This window comes from Amblyraja radiata, chromosome 29 (assembly GCF_010909765.2).
Source record: "Amblyraja radiata isolate CabotCenter1 chromosome 29, sAmbRad1.1.pri, whole genome shotgun sequence".
Lineage (NCBI taxonomy): Eukaryota > Metazoa > Chordata > Chondrichthyes > Rajiformes > Rajidae > Amblyraja > Amblyraja radiata.
Window position 1 is genome coordinate 15,389,193 of NC_045984.1, and position 21,053 is coordinate 15,410,245.

Below are 21,053 nucleotides of genomic sequence, written 5' to 3' on the forward strand. Positions count from 1 at the left end.
ATATCTAAGATCAGCTAGTAATATTGCAATTATTGCAATATTGCAATATTGCAATTATTTTCGGTCCCTAATAGGTTGACTTCTCAGTCCAGCTGTGTCTATCAAAGACAAAAATAAAATGTTGCAAAACTGGCATGAGATAAAACCAGGCAAAGATGAACTTCAAAGCATTGTCATTATCCAAGTGGCTGACCTGAGCGCGATTGTACCTTCCATTACTAGACCTCTCAAGTAAAACAGAAACAAATTACAAATCAGTGGTCCCGAAACTTGTGATTTCATTAATAATTCATTGACTTTTGCACTAATTTGCCGAGTTCGCAGGGATTGAACACGGACTGAAAATTCTTCCTTCATTATCTCCTCTTCTTGTGATCCGTTCCATTGCAGCCCGTAGGTCATTGTCAGTGTGCAAAACAGTTGCTATGATTGCCTGTGCCAGAGCTGCTGTACTGCAAAAGTAATTCATTGTGTGGTGCAAGGTTTAGACCTTCGCTGTGACTTAGCTCCGCATACTTAGAAGCAATTTATTTTCCATCAATATGGCATGCATTAAAAAAACAATAGCTCAGAATCAATACTTAAAAATAACTACAGTTGAAGGCCGAGAAGAATCATGTTTGACCTACCTCAGAGACATTATTGTGAGTCAAATTTACAAACTAGTTACTCTCAAAGAGATATTCATAGCATAGAATTATTTATTAAAAATGACTCATTTCATACTTAGACTGGAGTTCAGAAATCTGGATTTAGTTTCATTTTTTTTAGTTTAGTTTAGAGATACAGCGAGGAAACAGGCCCTTCAGCCCACCAAGTCCGCACTGACCAGCGATCCCCGCACTTTACACCCTATCCTACACACACTAGGGACAATTTACACATACACCAAGCCAATTAACCTACATACCTGTCAATCTTTGGAGTGTGGGAGGAAACCGAAGATCGTGGAGAAAACCCAAGCGGTCACGGGGAGAACATACAAACTCCGTACAGACAGCATCTGTAGTCAGGATCGAACCCAGGTCTCCGGCGATGCAAGCGCTGTAAGGCAGCAACACTACCACTGTGCCACCGTGGCCCCCCCTTAGATGATTACTTCCGGATTGATTGGTTGAACGATACAGCATGGAAACAGGAAACAGGTCCTTTGACCTATCATTTCCATGCCAACAATTCACACTAATTCTATGAAATTCCACTTTCACATCCTTTCCCTACACACTAGGGACTGTTTACAGAGGACAATTAACCTACAAATCAGCATGTCTGTGGGATGTGGGAAGAAACTGGAACACCAGGATGAAAATCATGTGGTCACAGGGAGAACATGCAAACTCCACACAGACAGCACCCACTGGATCAGTCAGGATTGAACCCGGGTCTCTAGCGCTGTGAGGCAGCAACTCTGCCAGTGGTGCCACTGTGCAGCCCCTTCAGATAATGTGGTTTAAGAGGTTTAAGAGATGTTAACCCAAGGTATGAAATGAACTGTTAAATCTGTGAGGGCGGACGGTGGTGCAGCGGTAGAGTTTTGCTGCCTTACAGCGCGAGAGACCCGGGTTCAATCCTGACTGATCCAGTAAGCTGTCTGTGCTTACAGTTCGACCCTAGCTATGGGTGCTGTCTGTTTGGAGTTTGTACGTTCTCCCCGTGACTGCATGGGTTTTCTCCGAGATAGACAATAGACAATAGGTGCAGGAGTAGGCCATCCGGCCCTTAGAGCCAGCACCGCCATTCGATGTGATCATGGCTGATCATCCCCAATCAATACCCCGTTCCTGCCTTCTCCCCATATCCCCTGACTCCGCTATTTAATAGACAGAGATCTTCGGTTTCCTCCCATATTCCAAAGACGTACAGGTTTGTAGGTTAATTGGCTTGGTATAAGTGTAAATTGTCCCTAGTACAGTATTTGTAGGATAGTGTTGATGTGTGGGGATCGCTGGTCGGTGCAGACTCGGTGGGCCTAAGGCCCTGTTTCCACGATGTATCTATAAACTAAGTGAGGTTTTGGGGTTAGGTGGGTTTCACCAGCGAGGGATTAATTTTGTCTTTTACTGAGGTGGGCGAAGCTGATACAATTAATTGCTTTTTACATAGTTGTTAACTCCTCACTTTTTTTAAGATCATAAGAGATCATAAGAGAGTAGAATTAGGCCATTCGGTCCATCAAGTCTACTCCGCCATTCAATCATGGCTGATCTATCTCTCCCCCATAACTCTATTCTCCTGCCTTCTCCCCATAACCTCTGACACCCGTACTAATCAAGAATCTATCTATCTCTGCCTTAAATATATCCACAGACTTTGCCTCCAGAGCCTTCTGTGGTAAAGAATTCAACAGATTCGCCACCCTCTGACTAAAGCGCCAAATTATTTATTTTAAATAGGTGGTTACTAACATTAACACAATTCAGAACACATTGAGCAAGCTGTCTATCCTCACTTGAATGTTTATTCAGACATCTTGATTTTAAATATCGTAAATGTTACTTCTTCTGATTAATTCGCTCTTAAAAGTTGAGTGAACATTATTGAATTTGCGACCCTATCTATTTTTAATTACTTCAGCTCTTTATGTGAACACTGATGCCAAGACGAATGAAAGTGGATGTAAATTTGAAGCCAGTCCAGGATTTAAGAACAAGATCAATATCAAGCAAAAGATAGACATAAAAAGCTGGAGTAACTGTGGGTCAGTCAGCATTTCTCGAGAAAAGGAATAGGTGACTTTTCGGATCGAGACCCTTATTCAGATCCTGCTATTTATGTCTGTCTTTGGTTTAAACCAGCATCTGTAGTTCCTTCCTATACAATATCAAGCAAGTTCTGCATTGTCAGGAGTTGTCAGGACAGGCAGCGTTTCTTTCTCAATCTCCGGCAACATAAATGGGGTTAACTGGTTAGTGGGAGAAAGGTCTCGACCCGAAACGTCACCCATTCCTTCCCTCCAGAGATGCAGCCTGTCCCGCTGAGATCCTCCAGCATTTTGTGTCTACCTGCAGTGGGATCAGCAGTGGGACACCAGCTGAAGCAATTCGGGTTGTTAAAAAGCACCATAGCATTGTACTATTCACAGCTTGATTCATGCTTCTCCTGACTTATTCGTAGCTCAGGCTGTTGTACTGAGGAGGAGGATTGCGAGGGGTTACAGAGAACCCGTATAAACTAAAAAATTAATTTCTAGAAATCACTCGGTTACAAAAAGCATGTTCGCAAAATAGAGTAAAAATAGGAAAACAAATGGCCTTAGATAAAGAACATTTAAAATTATCATTTTAATGACAATACTTGACCGCTTCAAAATCAAATATAATGTTCACTTTATTTTCACGAATGATATCATCAGCCCAACAAAATATAAATGTGTAGAAAGGAACTGCAGATGCTGGTTTATACCGAAGAGAGACATGAAATGCTGGAGTAACTCCGCAGGTCAGGTAGCACCTCTGGAGAAAAAGGATGCGTGACGGACTGGGTCAGGACCCAATACATTACCCATCCTTTTTTCTCCACAGATGCTGCCTGACCTGCAGAGTTACTCCAACACTTTTGTGTCAATCAGTGAAAAATTAATCCACAGTCACTGCTGGAAACAAAACCTTTGTTCCTCTTCAGTGGCCCAATTGGTATATGCCTCCCACAATGTAGACTAGAATTATACAACCCAGAGAAGATCCAAGTTCAAGCCCGGGTCTCTGGTTGTGTTAGCATGGCTAGCGAAAGGAATCTTGGAACTGGAGAATATTTGGTCCACAAAGTACAAACTTGCTTTATTGACCATTGATCCTTATCCAGTAATCCAGGCTGTTAGGAAATGTTTGTTGTGTGTGAGAGTGATTGTGTTAGCCGACAATAGTAGAATATCTCATGATACATGTACAGGTTGTCCGGTAGGATCAGTGGTCCATAGATGACCTGCCCTTATGATCCTGGGCCAAACCTCCCACAAAGAGGTGGGACTCAGCAAGAGGAGAACTATATAATGTGCTTGAGACACTAACCATCCACATATCGACAGTTGAGAGCAGTACACTGTGCTTAAAATTATCATCGATACTGCACATTGCCCCAACCAGCTCTGAAGAGACAAACTACTGAGTCAATTTCATAAAATTTGCTTTCCTGAAACCACTTGATTTAAAAAAAAACATGTTCACCACAAGGGAGGCATGAAATGTCACCCATTCCTTCTGTCCACAGATGCTGTCTGTCCCATTGAGTTGCACCAGCTTTTTTGTGTCTATTTTAGATAAAGGGATTTGGAAATTATTATTTTAATGTCCTTTACTTGACCATTTCAAATTCAAATCGATCAATCGATGTTGTTAAGTTGGAAAGGGTGCAAAGAAGATTTACGAGCTTGTTGCAAGGACTTGAGGGCCTGAGCTATAGGGAGAGGTGCAGCAGGCTTGGACTTTATTCCTTGAACCACAGGGGGATGAGGAGTGATCTTATAGAGGTGTATAAGTAGGGGAATCAAGAACCAGGGGACATAGATTTAAGGTGAGGGGAAAAGATTAATAGGAACCTGAGGGGTAACTATTTTAACTTGGTAGGTATATGGAATGAACTGCCTGAGGAGGTAGATGAGACAGGTACTATCATAATATTTAAAAAAACAATTAGGTAAGTGGATAGAATAGGTTGGAAGGATAAGGGCCAAATGCAGGCAGATGGGACTAGTGCAGAATGGGTGTGTTGGTTGGCATGGGCAGGTTGGGCCGAAGGGCCTGTTTCTACTCTATGTCTATGACTCTAACCAATCAAAACGTAAAAATGGGCACTATGTCATGGAATGGTTTTGAACACGTGTAAATCTCACAACAGCATTAGGCCAATGGTATTGATGAAAGGTGTCGAATGTTGTATCTCTGATGACTCTTGGCATTGTCTGTTGGCTGGTATGCAGACACTGTTGGCTGATGGCCATGTCTTTCACTCCTCCCCTGAAGTTTCAGCTTAATCCAAATGGCAAGACATGGCCAAAGGAATGCCTCCAGTAATAGGGTGCTGTCAGTGATGGTTAAATGAGCTTCTCAGTGGCTAAAAATACTGGAGGAAATAATGGCTGATATATTAAGCACACTCAGTGGGCTTTGTAACCTGTTTGTGTTGTCTCAGGTTGTGTCCGAACTGTCCATTCCAGACTGCTAATGCCAGCAGAGGGTCACAAAAAAAGCAGCAAATCAGCACAATGTGCTTCTCGTTATAATGTTGGATGGAGATTTCTGCTCCACTTTTATGTCAGCGTGAGCTGAAACTTGCGTTAATCGAACAGCGTTGTTCCTGAGGTGCATGCCTGACACTTGGAAAGGTTCGGAAATGCACATGTTAATGGATGTGCCAGCTTTAATTTTGCCTCTGATGTGATTTCACCCAGAAATAGTTTACAGTGCCATCTACACAGGGTGACGTTGAATCATGTGGCACCTAAAAAGAGACAACTTTGTAGTCCAGTTTCTTGGCTTCTTAGTTTAGTTCTGTTCAGAGATACAGCACGTAAGCAGACCCTTCAGCCCACCGAGTCCACACTGGCCAGCGATCCCCGCACATAAACACAGGCCTACACACACTAGGGCCAATTTACACTACCAAGTATACAAACCCAAGCCAATGAACCTACAAATCTGTGAGTCTTTGGAGTGTGGGAGGAAACCGAAGATCTCAGAGAAAACCCACGCAGTCACGGGGAGGCCTCTGACTATAAACTTTTTGTTTTAGTCTTTTAGCTTTAGCAATACAGCACGGAAATAGGCTCTTCAGCCCACAGAGTCCGCGCTGACCAGCGATCTCCGTACACTATCCTGCGGCACTATCCTGAACACTGGGGACAATATATAATTTTTACCGAAACCAATTAACCTACAAACCTGTACGCCATTGGAATGTGGACAGAAACATCCATTTGAATCGTGATCCCGGAGAAACCCACGGGGTCACGGAGAGAATGTACAAACTCCATATGAGCAGCACCCATAGTCAGGATCGAACCCGGGTCACTAGCACTGCAAGGCAACAACTCTACCGCTGTGCTACTGTGTTGCCCTTAATACTTAACCACCAGGGGGGCGCCACACGATTGGCAGCCACGCCAACAGTCGGTCTGTTTTTTTTTATCATTTTTGTTATTTTTAGTGTTTATAAAGACTTGAGGCTCCCGACTGCAGGAGAACAAAGAAGGGAAGAGATTGAACTTTTTTTCGCCTTCCATCACAGTGAGGAATGTGGAGGAGTCACTGTGATGGATGTTTATGTAAAAATGTATTTTGTGTGTTCCGTTGCTTTTTATTTGTGTGACTGACTTGGCAAATGAAATTCCTCTTAGGTTGCAAAACATACTTGGCTAATAAAGTATTATTGTATTGTATTGTAACATTAGCAAGGATCAAAAGGATAGGACTGGTACATATTGAATAACTACTTCTTTTCGCGTCCACATGACAAGATTAGAAATTGTTCAGCCAGAGCTCAGCATCTGCATACAATGGCGCCTTGCGCATCTTGTGCTTCTTGTGCGTAGTGGTGGAAAGATTGGTGGAAACAGGGCCGCGACATGAACACTCTTTTCTTGACCCCGTTGAATAATTTCAATGACAAGATATTCTGAAGCACCATAAAACAGTGAAGAGCATTTAAGTGTTGTTGGTGATATAACGTAGGATTGGCAGCTGACAGGCGCAGAGTAAAGTCTCATAAAATTAATGAGATACATGACAAGATAAAATGGTTTGGTAATGTCGCCGTTCTTCAAGCAGAGGATGGGGATCTTTAGCATCCACTTCAGTGACGATGGGAACATCTCAGATGAAGGATAGCACTTCTAACAGTGCATCACCCTCCCAGTACTGTAGAGAAGTGGCAGCCCCAGTAACAGGCTCAAAGTGCCAGAAGAGGTATTGAACATAAATTAGAGAGACAAGGCTGGTATTTATTTCAGCTGAAATCAAAAACAGAAGCAGCAGAATTTGAGACTGCAGTGGCTGTCATTATAAGAGGCATCTGCTGTGTTCTGGATGAGGTTTTACAACAAGCTGAACCGTTCTCAATCCCCCCACACAGCAACACTTTCCTGCACTTATTCCCAATCTTTGTTGCTTCGGTGAAGTTCCCTCATAGGTCAGGTCCCAACTATATGGCAAGTTAAAGCATGTCACATTAATCTCAATTAATTCCACGTAAACACCCAGCTAAAGGTTGAATTTGAATGGGTTGTACCTTCCTTTTCGTGGGCATGGTATGCAATTGTGGTAATTCAAATGCTTTCCCATTTGCTGGCATGGCACAGAATTCCAAAGACACAAATTCTTTGGCATTCCTTCATAGAATTCCATCAGGCCACTGAAGAGAACACGCGCAGAATAAAATGGGATTAGTGTAGGGTGAGTGTAAATGGGTATTTGATGGCCAGCACAGACTCCGTGGGCCGAAGGACCTATTTCCATGCAGGTTGACTCTGATTCTGTGACATCAGGGATACAGGCATAACCAAGAAGTTACTTCTCACATAAGTTGTTTTACCCTGGATAGGTTGTACTGACAATGACTTCTGAATTAACGTGTACAGTACATCCCGAAATTAGCCTCGGGAGCTCCATGTGTGTGCTGTACATTCACCTTTGCACAGCACACATTTACCTGAGGTCAGTCATACAGCTGATGATGTTACCACATGCAATAGCTGAATCATTAAACGAACATGGAATATAAAAGGTGGAATATTTGGCCTTCATTTATCAGTCTTTAAAATATCAGAATAGCTGCCACAGCAGGCCAGCATTAAAGAATCTTCAGCCGACATTGATATTTAACACACATCTCCCAGACCCTTTTCTCGTTACTCAGTGTGGATACAGAAATATCACTGTTCACTCTCTCAATGCTTTCTGGAGTTCCATGTCATGCATCCGAGTGAAAGATGTATTCCAGACTGATCCATCGATAGATATTTGTGGTGTGGAGCCTTCCGCAGCACAGCGCCCAATCAGGACGATGGATTGTGTGAGGGGATGGCCACACATACTGGTGTCGCCCCTTTACTCCACTTTGCTCACCTACATAGCAGCCTTGCCTCCTGTTGCAATGGGGATGATACTCTAGGTCTGTCCGTCTTCCAGAGCAATCAGCTTGGCAGCAATGCAGCTTCTACAAGTTATGCAGGAACAACATAGTGTGTGAATCCATGTGTTTTAAAGGGCTTCCGTTTGCTTTGCAGAGATCTAGGTGGGCTCCAGCATTAACGCAGCACATTGTTAGTGCACCAAAGTGTGTGAAATCCATTTCCTAGGCCTGAACTCTTCACCACAAGTACCTGGTGAAGAGGAATCAATCGTGACATTTAAGATGGATTTACCTTATGCTTGATGTGGAAGCATATTAAAAGGTACAGGGAGTGGTCAGAATGATGAGATCTGAGCAAATGGTGTCATCCTTGGACCAGCAGTAATACTGTCTTTGAGTCAGAGGTGACAGGTTCAAGCTTCATTGTGAACTATAGACACATAATCTAGACTGACAACCAAGTGCAGTACTGAAAGCTTGCTCAATAGTTTCTCAGATGACGCATTAAACCAATTTTCTATTTATTTCCAATTCAGCCTCCAATCAGAGGTAATTCTGTTTTGTATCCTCTTTTTACAGGCGATGTTTGTTGAAATTATTTCAACTCAATTTACAGAGGATTGGAAACTCATAAATATCTAGGCCCAAAAAGACTAAACTGTCAACAGCAGCATAGCACTGTGCAATGGAAGTTTCCTTAAAAAATGAAGTCATGATGTTCACTTAAGACTTTAAACTTTAGAGATACAGATACAGAAACAAGAGATACTCGGCCCACCGAGTTCGAATCGACCAGTGATCACCCCATATGTGGCCCTTGTGGCTAAGAGGATCAGAGGGTATGGAGAGAAGGCAGGTACAGGATACTGAGTTGGATGATCAGCCATGATCATATTGAATGGCGGTGCAGGCTCGAAGGGCCGAATGGCCTACTCCTACACCTAATTTCTATGTTTCTATATACTAGCATTATCCTACACACTAGGGACAATTTACAATTTTACCGAAGCCAATTTAACTACAATCCTGCATGTCTTTGGAGTGTTGGAAGAAGCCAGAGCACCCAGAGAAAACCCACGCAGTCACAGGGAGAACGTAAAAACTCCACACAGATAGCACCCGAAGTCACGATCAAACCCGGGTCTCTGATGCTGTGAGGCAGCAGCTCCACCACTACATCACTGTGCCTCCCTGATGTGTTAGGAAGGTTAAATGAAATGGTCTGATCATTGACTGTTGCATTGTTAGGATGGCTATTTGGAGGTGGTTTAATACTTACCTACATTGGCTGAATGCTGCTACTAGTGTCTAATTCAATCCTTTTCCTTTCACAGGATGGTCAGTCACGAACTGTCCGACAGTTCCAGTTTACAGACTGGCCAGAACAAGGAGTGCCAAAATCCGGTGAGGGCTTCATCGACTTTATTGGGCAAGTGCATAAAACCAAGGAACAGTTTGGCCAAGACGGTCCCATCTCAGTTCACTGCAGGTGAGTTGACAGTGATGTTATTTGATGAAGAAACATGCTTTACTTCCAACCAAAGCAAAGGCTTTTGAAGGATTCAGATTCAATCTTTATTGTCATTGTGCAGTGTACAATACAGAGACAACGAAATGGAGTTAGCATCTCACCCAGAAGAGCAAACATAGAATAATGAGCAATAAATAGGATTACCTCCTCGTGCATCATATCAATTGTATGATCAAGTTCCAGATTGCTGAAATAGGTGTTAGGTTTGCTCAGTTAATAATTGAGGCTACTACTTAAGATACATCTAAATGAGTCCAGGATGACATTTGAAATGCTGAGAGATATCACAGTTGGCAAGCAGTTGAAATACAATAATTGGGGATTCTGAGATTCAGTGTTTGGACTCTGGAGCTTGATCATACAATTGATATGATGCAGGAGGAAGTAATTAGATACGGGAGCTTTGCTGATTACATTCTGGAACTTGACTAATCAACATTGGAATTTGGTCATTAGTTTCACGAACATGATGGGAATCTGGAGTTTGGCGATTGGACTGCAGTGTGCTTATTAAATATGTGAATCTGGTGATTAACATCAGGAATCTGGTGACCGGATTTATTGGCTAACTTCAATGTCAAATCAGGAATGACCAGAAGCTGTTCATCAAGATCCATAGCCAAATCATTCATCTCCACAGCATAAACGGCATTTAGAATCTAATCACCAACTTCCGCCAATTCCACGAGCCAACAATATTCAGAATTCAGTCCCCAAAACATAAAAACCGAAGCCCTGCTCCAGTATCCAAGACTGAACCTCATGCTGCAAAGTCCCTTTGACAAAACCAAGCCTTACAATTATCTCGGACTGCTCTGGAGACCATCACCATTATTCCATAAAATAATAATCACGTTCCAATATTCAATCACCGCCTGCAGAAGCCGATCACCAAACCTCGTGTCAACAATACAAGAGTCCAATTACCAAGCTCCACAATTCAATGGTCAAAAGCAGGGACAAATCTTCTAACAGCATCCACTGAGCTGCAGAATCCACATATCTATCCAAACGTCTCTTAAACGCCACTGTCGTATATTATGAATTCTGGATGTTGGTGCTTGCGTTCTTCGACTTGGTGATTTGATTTCATTGTCTGGTAACTGAACAGTTATTTTACAAGGAGCTGAGGTAGTGATTTGGGAAATTTAAGGAGCTGGGTAAAACATCTGTCTCATTGTAGCCTTTGAATCAGTGGAATTGGTTAAATTACCCTTGACTATTCTTGATTTCCACACAGTGCGAATTCCATGTTTGTGAATGCTAATCAAATCATGGCTGGTAACGATGTGCCACTGTCTCTCGGTTCAGGCTTTAGACATTTAAAGAAGGGAGCATGTCTGGAACCAAATTGTTTCCCTCGACTGCAGGAGGGATGTCAATTTGGGGAAATCACCAGATCTCTAATTTGGACATTCTAACCGTGGACTTCCTTCTGTCACTAGTGCTGGAGTTGGCAGGACTGGGGTCTTTATTACACTCAGCATCGTCTTGGAAAGAATGAGGTACGAAGGGGTAGTGGACATTTTCCAGACTGTCAAGATGCTCCGAACACAGCGGCCAGCCATGGTGCAGACAGAGGTAAGGGCAGCAACAGGTACAAATGTAACACTTACAGAACAATGGAGAGGAAACAGCCCCCTCACTGCTCTGCTGTAACATGTGCAGGATCTGCCCACCACCCCCATCCCCACCCACACAACCTTTAAAATACCATAAGGTCTGAAGAAGAGTCATGGCCCGAAGCATCATCTGTCCATTCCCTCCAGAGATGCTGCCTGACCTGCTGAGTTTCTCCAGCACTTTGTGTTTTGGTCAAAACTCTACCATCTGCAGCTCCTTGTATCTCTGGGGTTCTGCTTTTCCCGTATAAGATACATAAAAGCTTTATCTCCCACAAATTGGCCCAGTATTTCAAACATTTAGCACATTTTGTTTGAAGTGCTACTTGAATGAAAATCATTTTTTTCTCTCTGAGTAGAATGTGATTATACTCATCTCCTGATTGGATTGCACCCTGGGTCTATATTGTTTCCTGAGCAACAGGGAAATTAGTCTGCCTTGTTCTGAGGCGCTGCGATCATTGGGCACTTGTGGGGCAACCCACTTTAAAAAGCTTTTGTTCAGTGGTGTAATTTTAGCCGTGGATTGGGGAATTCGCTGAGCAACTCATAGTAAAAAGGTTGACTCGGGAGGATCCTTTCTAATTTAGTTGTAAATGTGCATCCTTCAGTTCACCAACCTCTGCAGGCAACCCCCCACATACCGAACCTCGACCACCCCTGAGCCTATTCAATCCATCCAGTTACAAACCCTTCTCAACCCGAAAAAACATAATTGCGCTGAACCTTGACAGGCACTGACTTCTGGACTTCTTCCAGCAAGACTCCTGACCACTTCCCAACCTGGCCTACACTCTCCACAATGGGCAAACTGTGTACATCCTGCACAGTATTGCTTAACCCTTTGGCTCGGGGATGTTATTGAATGTTTCAGCTGTGGCCCTTGCTGAAAATGGTCAGTGTCATGCAGCTCTCTCTTTTAATGTGAGCAGGGGTTGTGGGCACATCGTTTACGATGTGATTATGTTTAGTGCCAAATGCCAACTGTGCCCCTGCTAAACAAAATTGTATCATTTTTGGAAAAGATTATTTAAATAATGGAAGAGCATATTGCACCCAGAAAGTAAAAGGTGAATGGGGAGATCACTACAGGATGGATAGACAATAGACAATAGGTGCAGGAGTAGGCCATTTGACCCTTCGAGCCAGCACCGCCATTCAATATGATCATGGCTGATCATCCCAAATCAGTACCCCTTACCTGCCTTCTCTCCATATCCCCTGACTCCGTTATCTTTAAGAGCCCTATCTAGCTCTCTCTTGAAAGTATCCAGAGAACCGGCCTCCACCCCTCTCTGAGGCAGAGAATTCCACAGACGCACAACTCTCTGTGAGAAAAAGTGTTTCCTCGGATCCGTTCTAAATGGCTTACCCCTTAGTCTTAGACTGTGGCCCCTGGTTCTGCACTCCCCCAACATCGGGAACATGTTTCCTGCCTCCAGCATGTCCAAACCCTTAACAATCTTATATGTTTCAATAAGATGCCCTCTTATCCTTCTAAACTCCAGAGTGTACAAGCCCAGCTGCTCCATTCTCTCAGCATATGACAGTCCCGCCATCCCAGGAATTATCCTTGTAAACCTACGCTGCACTCCCTCAATAGCAAGAATGTCCTTCCTCAAATTAGGGGACCAAAACTGCACACAATACTCCAGGTGTGGTCTCACTAGGGCTCTGTACAACTGCAGAAGGACCTCTTTGCTCCAATACACGACTCTTCTTGTTATAAAGGCCAACATACCATTCGCAGCCGGTGAAAACCCACACAGTCACAAGGAGAACGTGCAATCTCCATACAGACAGCGTCCATAGTCAGGACCAAGCCTGGGTCTCTGCCACTGTAAGGCAGCAACTCTACCACTGTGCCACCATACAATATAGAAATTAGAAATGCTATATAGAAATTAGCCTGGGTTTTCTCTCCACAATAAATCTTATGAACATTTCCCTCGATTACAAAGCACTTAGTTGAAAATCTGAGGCAGGTATAAAGACATCACCTCAGTTGGTGGTTCCCAGATACCAGAGGCACGAATTACAAATTACACTGCGTATTCTCAACAAACTTTTACCTTCATATTAAAATTGGAGGTCAAAACTTAGGTAAATGTTAATTCCTTTGTGAAATCCTCTAATGTCTATGTTTTCAGGATGAATATCAGTTCTGCTATCAAGCGGCATTGGAGTACCTTGGGAGTTTTGATCATTATGCAACGTAAAAAGCCATTGACCAGCAAACTCAACAGGCCACAATGGACACGGAGCACCTCTTCTGAGCCATATAGCGTGCTTGAAAAGTACTTTAATTCTAACCACCGCCAGGGGAAGATATTTCAGATGGACCCTTAGGGAACTCAATGTTGTAACCCAGAAGAGAAGAAGGACCCTGGTCTGTTGGGGAATCATCTTAATTGTTGGACAAGTCCTACTTACCTCAAGTGTTCAACTGTGGTGAACTGGATCTGGATTTACTCTATGGACTGTCTGATGAAATATCAAGGACTCACAAGCAAAAGTCATTCAAAAAGTGGATGAGGGGAAAATATGAAAAGATGGGAACCTGTCTTTGGTTACATCATTAGAGTTCTGCTTGCTTAAAAAAAAATCCTTTTATTAATCAAAGCTGTGGAAAAGCATTGAAGGATTCTGCTCACAAAACCACATTTACTGCTGATGCCCTTTCTGATTGGGTTGTCTACTGTGTAGTCATTATGGTCCATATTTTGTTTTGTCCCTCTGGTATAGCCCCCGGGCCATGCTTCATCTAAGCATGCTCTTCATCTGTGCCTTCTCTTTGCATCGGATCCCATTGTGAACATTGGGGTATTTTCATGAATATGTCCCATTCTTGTATTATTTTAGCGAGAGGACACGAAGAAGCTGCACATAGGGAAGGCTGTCAGTTTTATCTGATTGTGGCCACCTTTCGAGAGATGCATAAGATTGGAAACATGAGAGAACTTTTCCCTTCAGTCTAGTTGAAACTCTGAGGCAGGTATAAAGACATCACCTCAGTTGGTGGCTCCCAGATACCGGAAGTGCAAGGGGTTCTTTCAGTGACACGCAATGGACTTTGGTCTGAGAAAGCAAAGGAAGAGTCATTCTGTAGTGCAGTCATTTTGTTTGGGCGGAAAATAACTTATAAAAGATCCTTTCTTTTTAATAAGAATGAGGGATTGTGAAAGTATGAGTCAGTTAAGAGGAGAGTAGAAAGTAATGCAAAACAAGGAAAAAATAAATTAGAAAGAATATGTTATATTTATAGGTAAAACATAGGGTATAAAGAAGGGTCTCCCCCCTGAAACGTCACTTATTCCTTTTCCCCAGATTTTCAGCCTGACCCGTTGAGTTACTCTAGCTTTTTGTGTCTGTCTTCGGTTTAAACCAGCATCTGTAGTTCCTCCCTATATTTATAGGTTCCAGCCTGAAGCATCCCTTGATCATAAGTATAAACTGAGTCTTTCATCCATCTGGTAAATAAGCCAAGTGAGAATGATGTAATTTTCATCTGAGGTTTAAAAATAGCGAGTGTTGCATGAGAGCCAAACACATTGGCACTCTTCTAATTGTTGGGGCAGGAGCTGTTGAAGAGTTTTAATCAATTTTCATCACAGTATTTGCTTAGGCATTCTGTTCTTGGTTGTCTGGGGCCTGCCCTTCCACTGATGGGATGTCATCAGTGAGATCCATAAACACAAATGCTGGCACTATTTAACACCCTGTTCGCATTGTTATGATGCAATAAGGCTTCCAATTGTCCTTGCCTGGAAGAGAGAGTGGAATTTGGCTCGACCAATGCCTCCTCTAGTTGGGTAAAAAAGTAGTTGGATTTTAACAAAATATTGTAAAACATAGAAAACCAAAACATGAAACACATTTTAGTTGAATGATTTGTGTAATGCTTTTGAAGCAATTATGTTTTTTGGGGCTATTTTAGCCATACCACGGTGCTCTCCACTACTACCTATTTACCTTCGCTGCCCATAGCCTTGCATCACAAGCTCTGTGGATGGCTGGCACCCTTCATCCAATCTCATCAGTATCTTTTGAAAGGGTTGTAGGAAATCTTGCTTTTCTAAACCAGGTCTTCAAAGGCACAAAGCATTGTGATGTTGAAGTTAGATTTAGTGTTTAGGGTGGTCTTTGTGATAGCAAAGAAAGGGAAGGACTGGTTTGGATGGGTATTAAATGAAATAGAGTATGGTCTTTGTATTACTGTGTAGCCATATATGTTTGTGTGTGGAAATAATTATTGCAATATCCCCACTTCTAAAAGGAGACCTTTTAGGTGACATTTGATGGCAATTAAAGGTTTTAATTTGCTAATGTCAAATAAAGTAAATGAACCCACTGAAAGATCAGTAGCAAATGCACTTTCCAAACAATTATCCTTGTGTAGATAATATCCCTCAGCAGGAGAATTGACAAGGTGTTTTGTAACCCAGTGATTGCCATATTGAATACAAGAAAAATGATGCAGCCAAGAATGAATGCTATTTAAACTCTATGTATACAACCTTTACATCTAGAGACATAGAATCATACAGCATGGAAACAGGCCCAACTTGCCGATGCCGACAAATATTTATTTCCAGTTATGAAAGGTCTGAAGAAGGTTCTCGACCTGAAACGTCACCTATTTGTTTTCTCCAGAGATGCTGTTTGACCCGCTGAGTTACTCCAGCTTTTTGTGTCTACCTGTGGTTCTAGTGAAGATAGACACAAAGAGCTGGAGTAACTCAGCGGGACAGGCAGCATCTCTGGAGGGAAGGAATGGGTGACGTTTTGGGTCGAGACCCTTCTTCAGACTGGTCAGGGATAAGGGAAATGAGAGATATAGACGGTGATGTGGAGAGATAATGTCGGGCTGATAGGTGACATTTGTGGCAGATTTTCTTGCTGATCAAAAATTACTTTTGTCAAAGAACAATGAATGAAAGATACGCAAAAAAGTGATGATGATAAAGGAAACGGGCCACTGTAAGCTATTTGTAAGGTGAAAATGGGAAGGTAGTATGACTTGGGTGGGGGAGGGATAGAGAGAGGGAATGCTGGGGCTACCTGAAGTGAGGGAAATCAATATTCATACCACTGGGCTGTAAGCTGCCCAAACGAAATATGAGATGCTGTTCCTCCAATTTGCGTTTAGCCTCACTCTGACAATGGAGGAGACCAAGGACAGAAAGGACTGTGTAGGAATGGGAGGGAGAATTGAAGTGTCCAGCAACCGGGAGATCAGGTTGGTTAATGGGGGCTGAGCGAAGGTGTTCCACGAAACGATCGCCCAGTCCGTGTTTGGTCTCGCCGATGTGTAACAATCTACATCTTGAACAACGGATAGAGTAGATGAGGTTGGAGGAGGTGCAAGTGAACCTCTGCCTAACCTGAAAGGACTGTCGGGGTCCCTGGACAGATTCGAGGGAGGAAGTATAGCGACAGGTGTTGCATCTTCTGCGGTTGCAGGGGAAGTTACCTGGGGAGGGAGTGGTTTGGGTGGGAAGCGATGAGTTAACCAGGGAGTTGCGGAGGGAACGGTTTCTGCGGAAGACGGAAAGGGATGGAGATGGGAAAATGTGGCTAGTGTTGGGATCCCTTTGGAGGTGGAGGAAATTTCAGAAGATTATGGGTTGTGGGTTGTAGTGGGCTTGACACCCACCTTGACATTTTTTATAAAATTCTAACCAAGCATCCCAGCCAGTGACCAGTACTTCCTAGCATTATGAATGGCAAGGGATGAATGGACTTTGCAATGACCTTTTTCCAATCAGTCTTTGATGGAGAAACATTCGGCCATCTGGAATGAGGGTGGAGGGGATGGGATGCAATCCTTAATCTTGAGGCTTATTTGCTTACATCCTATTTTACACAAGAATCAGTCCTGACTGTAAACCTCCGTGTAGATCAGCTTCTATCAATGGTCCATGTTTTTTTAAACAGTAAGATTTTTAATTATCTTCTTACAAGATGAATGTTACATACATACCATTAACAAAAAAATCCATGTCGCTTCTAGTACTGCCTCTGGCCATTTTCCGAACCATCAGTGAGAGTCTAGCAGGCTCTTCACTGAGAAGAACAGAAGGACTGCCGAAACCAACCCAAAGCTTCCCCCTTTCCTCAAAGGCAAGCAGTCAGTGCAAAATATCTTCAAACGAATTGCATCAGAAAAGATAATTTTTATCACTTAGTCTTGATCCTGCAAATTAGAATTCCATAATTACAGAGTGGTCTGCCTTCATTAAAGTGGATTTAAAAAAAATCAACTCATTCTTGATGACCACAGCAGAAAATAAAATGAAGGCGAAGGGAAACAAAAGCAGAAAAGGTTGATTTTTGTGAGCAATTTTCTTGAAAATCTTTTGTGCTTTGTAACATATGACAAACATAATTTTTTTTTAATTGTGTATTTGTTCCTTTTTTAACAAAAACCTGTCAAATTAAAAGAAACAAAAAAAGCATTTAAAATACATTTATTTGTTCATATTACGTTTAAAGACAGTCTATTTTTTCACTGTAGAAATGTTTGTGACTGGCTATATATCATTGGATTCCAAATGTTAAAAAGAGCTTTCTTTGTACCATGTTAAGGATGTGCTCCATTTTTCAAGATTGCTTTACTCCTTTGTTTTGCCCCAAAAGGAACCCCGTTATGTTGGGATAAATAGAAAAATCGCCTGGGGCTCGAGACTGCTACCTGGTTTACTCTGACGTGTTCCTTGTCAACGTCTGTGATGAATTTACTCAATAACTCGTGAAAGTTGCCAGACTTAATCAGTATGAGACAGCCAAATTAATGGGATGTTGAGAAAAAAAACAAAGGAACTGTCATTTGTATGAGGGCCAAGTGATTATTGCTTTTGAACAAATGTTACTTATAACTGAAAATATAATTGGTTATAAAAACCACTGTATGTAGATATGTTGACTTTGTATTAAAGGAAGATTGTCTGGAGAAATTCTGTGGGTCATTCCTTCAAGGTGTCCTCTTGATGTCACTGCATTCATGTACAAGGGACTCAGTGATGAAAAATGTTATATGACATTTGCCCAGATCATCTATTCCTTCCATGCTTTGTGATCTGTTACATTTGTTACACAGCAATTTAATTTGTTAAGCAGTGTGTGGTAACCCAAATGAAAATAGTGACTTTTTTTTATGAGCTTCTTATTAATGCCAATAGGATCTGCCATGGTGCTGCTTAAGGTGGACTGAACCATTGTAAAATAGAGTGACATCCACAGGTGCTACAATACAGAATTGATTTATGTAGCACCTTTCCTGACCTTTGATGCTCCAAAGTGCTTCACTGTTAATTAATGGGTTTTCTAGTGTTAATAGGAGAGTATATCCTCATCATGCCATTGGTGTAACATTTCACAGGAGAATGCGTAGTCTATCCTGGGTAAAAATCGAGAGGCATTTTAACGACAGATGGGTCTTGGTCTGGGAATTGCAATTTGTTCAGTTGTAATTAGGGTAGTGAAGGGTTAGAAGAGTCACAAGTGTCGGATAACATGGGATCTTTGTATATTTCTCTCTCAGTGAAAGCAAGGCAAATCTTGACTCACATTTCCCAATATTTACTTTTTTTTAAAATAATGTTTCCAAGAACAAACTGTAAAGTACAAAATACAGAGGCATTACATTACAAGTGGTGCTGTCCATTCAGCTATGCGGGAAGAGAGAAATTGATTCTGCTTTGTTCTTTATGTTTGTCATGTCATAGAGCAAGCACACCAGTCCTCATATCAACCCATACCACAGGTGGGAAACACGGTGCCAGTTAGAACTCTGTGTCAACTCGTTTCCTTAATGAAATGATCTAGTGGAAATGTCATAAAAATATAGGAATTGCTGAGAAAAGGATAATGTTTTCCATCAGGCCGTTCACAATAGTTTTGAGGTATCACTTAGATGTAGTCCTAAGACTGCTTCAATCAATTGCTCATTTTTAACTTGGAAGCATGCAGGTTTTCTACATTCATATCAACTGTGGTAATTTGGCATTCAAGTTGGGGCCAATTGGTTTTAGCTGGATAGGACCCAGCACAAATCTGGAATATTGGGGCAATTTTGAAATTCTCATAGTTGGGAGACTAAAATGGCAGCAAGGCCAGCAGCATAATCGAGGACATCGCACCCTGGCCACCCCCTCAACTCCCTCTCCCATCGAGCATGAAGGTATAGAAGTATGAAAATGCACACCTCCAAATTCAGGGACAGTTTCTTCCCAGCTGTTCCCAGCCTACCACAACCAGAGAGCAGTGCTACTATCTACCACTGGTGACCCTCGGACTATCCTTGATCGGATTTTGCTGTCTTTACCTTCCACTAAACATTATTCCCTTATCATGTATCTATACACTGTAAATAGCTCGATTGTAATCATGTATTGTCTTTCTGCTGACTAGAAAGCACGCAACAAAAGTTTTCTCTGTACCTCGGTGCACGTGACAATAAACTCAACTAACTGCAATGTTAGTGCAGTGAGCATCAAGAACATTGTGAGGTAACGAAGGATTTTAATTGAGTGATAGAGTCATGCAGTGTGGAAACAGGCCCTTTGGCCCAACCTGCTCACACTGCCCAACATGTCCCATCTGCACTTGTCCCACCTGCCTGTGTTTGGCCCATATCCCTCTAAACCTGTCCTTTCCATGTACCTGTCCAAATGTTTCTTAAACGTTGCAATATTACTTGCCTCAACTATCTCCTCCGACAGGCCATACACCCACCCCCTTCAGTGTGAAAAAGTTACCCCTCAGGTTCCTATTAAATCTCTAACCCCTCACCTTACACCGATGTCCTCTGGTTCTTGATTCCCCTTCTCTGGGCAAGAGACACTGTGCGTCTACCCGATCTATTCCTCTCATAATTTTGTAGTGATTAAAAAGGTTTTGTAGTGATTAAAAACTCTTGCAAACCAACTAATTAGTAAAGCAGAACTCAAGTGTTACTCACTGGTCTGACTCTTATACTGAGACTTTATTGATGAGACTACTCATAAAATTCAAAAAATGATTTTCTAAAATTATGTTAGGAGTGGAGACTGCTCATGCCAAGCAATGGGACTCTTCTCTCTTCCGACACCACATGCTAGGATTTCCTTTCAGTGATCAAAGTGCAGGTTCATGGATGGGGACGTGATGGGGGTTGTTGAAAGTCAGAAACTGCAGGTGCTGGGAATCTGAAATAGAAACAGAAAAGGCTGGAAACATTCAGTAGGTCCGGCAGAATCCGTGGAAAGAGAAACAGCGTTACTGTTTCAGTTCTAAGATGCTTCATGAGGATAATGATGGTGGTGTTGGAAGCAAGACATCCAGATCAACTATATTATCCTCAATAGGACCTACATACGGGCAACATTAATGAAAGGAAGAGTGTTGTACGTGTTAGATAGGTACATTACAGGATTAATAACAGGCATGTGAAATCACACGACTGGGTTGAAAACAAATAACGAAAAGCTGGACAACTTCTAATAGATTGAGAAAATACTGCCATGATAAATGTGCCTGTCCTGCGTTACAGAACAATCCCTCGGCAGGTGAGTGATGGTTCCTTCAATTTGCAAACAAGAACAATTTACTAAAGTCCCAATTGCGTCAGTTCCAACAATGACTTATGTCCCATTGCTTAGATTTTGTGGTCAGCAGTGGGCGTTCTCCATTGATTGCACCTACGCTTACTGTGAGCTTTTGCACTGAGATTTGTGGCAATTGGAAGAGCCATTTCGGCGTGGTATCCTCGACAACAGATGGAAGGCAAGTGTGAGCAGGGCAGTTGTTCCAATCAAACGGCCAGGGGTAAGGTTCCTTCCCAAGGCAAGCAGAGA

General features: G+C 42.4%; 1 protein-coding gene across 40 annotated transcripts in view; it reads left to right on the forward strand.

Annotated features, from left to right (window-relative positions):
• Positions 1–15,264, forward strand: part of LOC116989340 (receptor-type tyrosine-protein phosphatase S-like) — a 394,665-nt gene extending 379,401 nt beyond the window's left edge. For all 40 annotated transcript variants that reach the window (XM_033046622.1, XM_033046611.1, XM_033046631.1 and 37 more), the window contains 3 exons: positions 9,399–9,553; positions 11,041–11,176; positions 13,368–15,264. In XM_033046622.1, coding sequence (XP_032902513.1) covers positions 9,399–9,553; positions 11,041–11,176; positions 13,368–13,436 — 360 coding nt within the window. In that variant the 3' untranslated portion in view covers positions 13,437–15,264. The remainder of the gene's footprint in view (positions 1–9,398; positions 9,554–11,040; positions 11,177–13,367) is intronic.
• Positions 15,265–21,053: the final 5,789 nt, after the last annotated feature.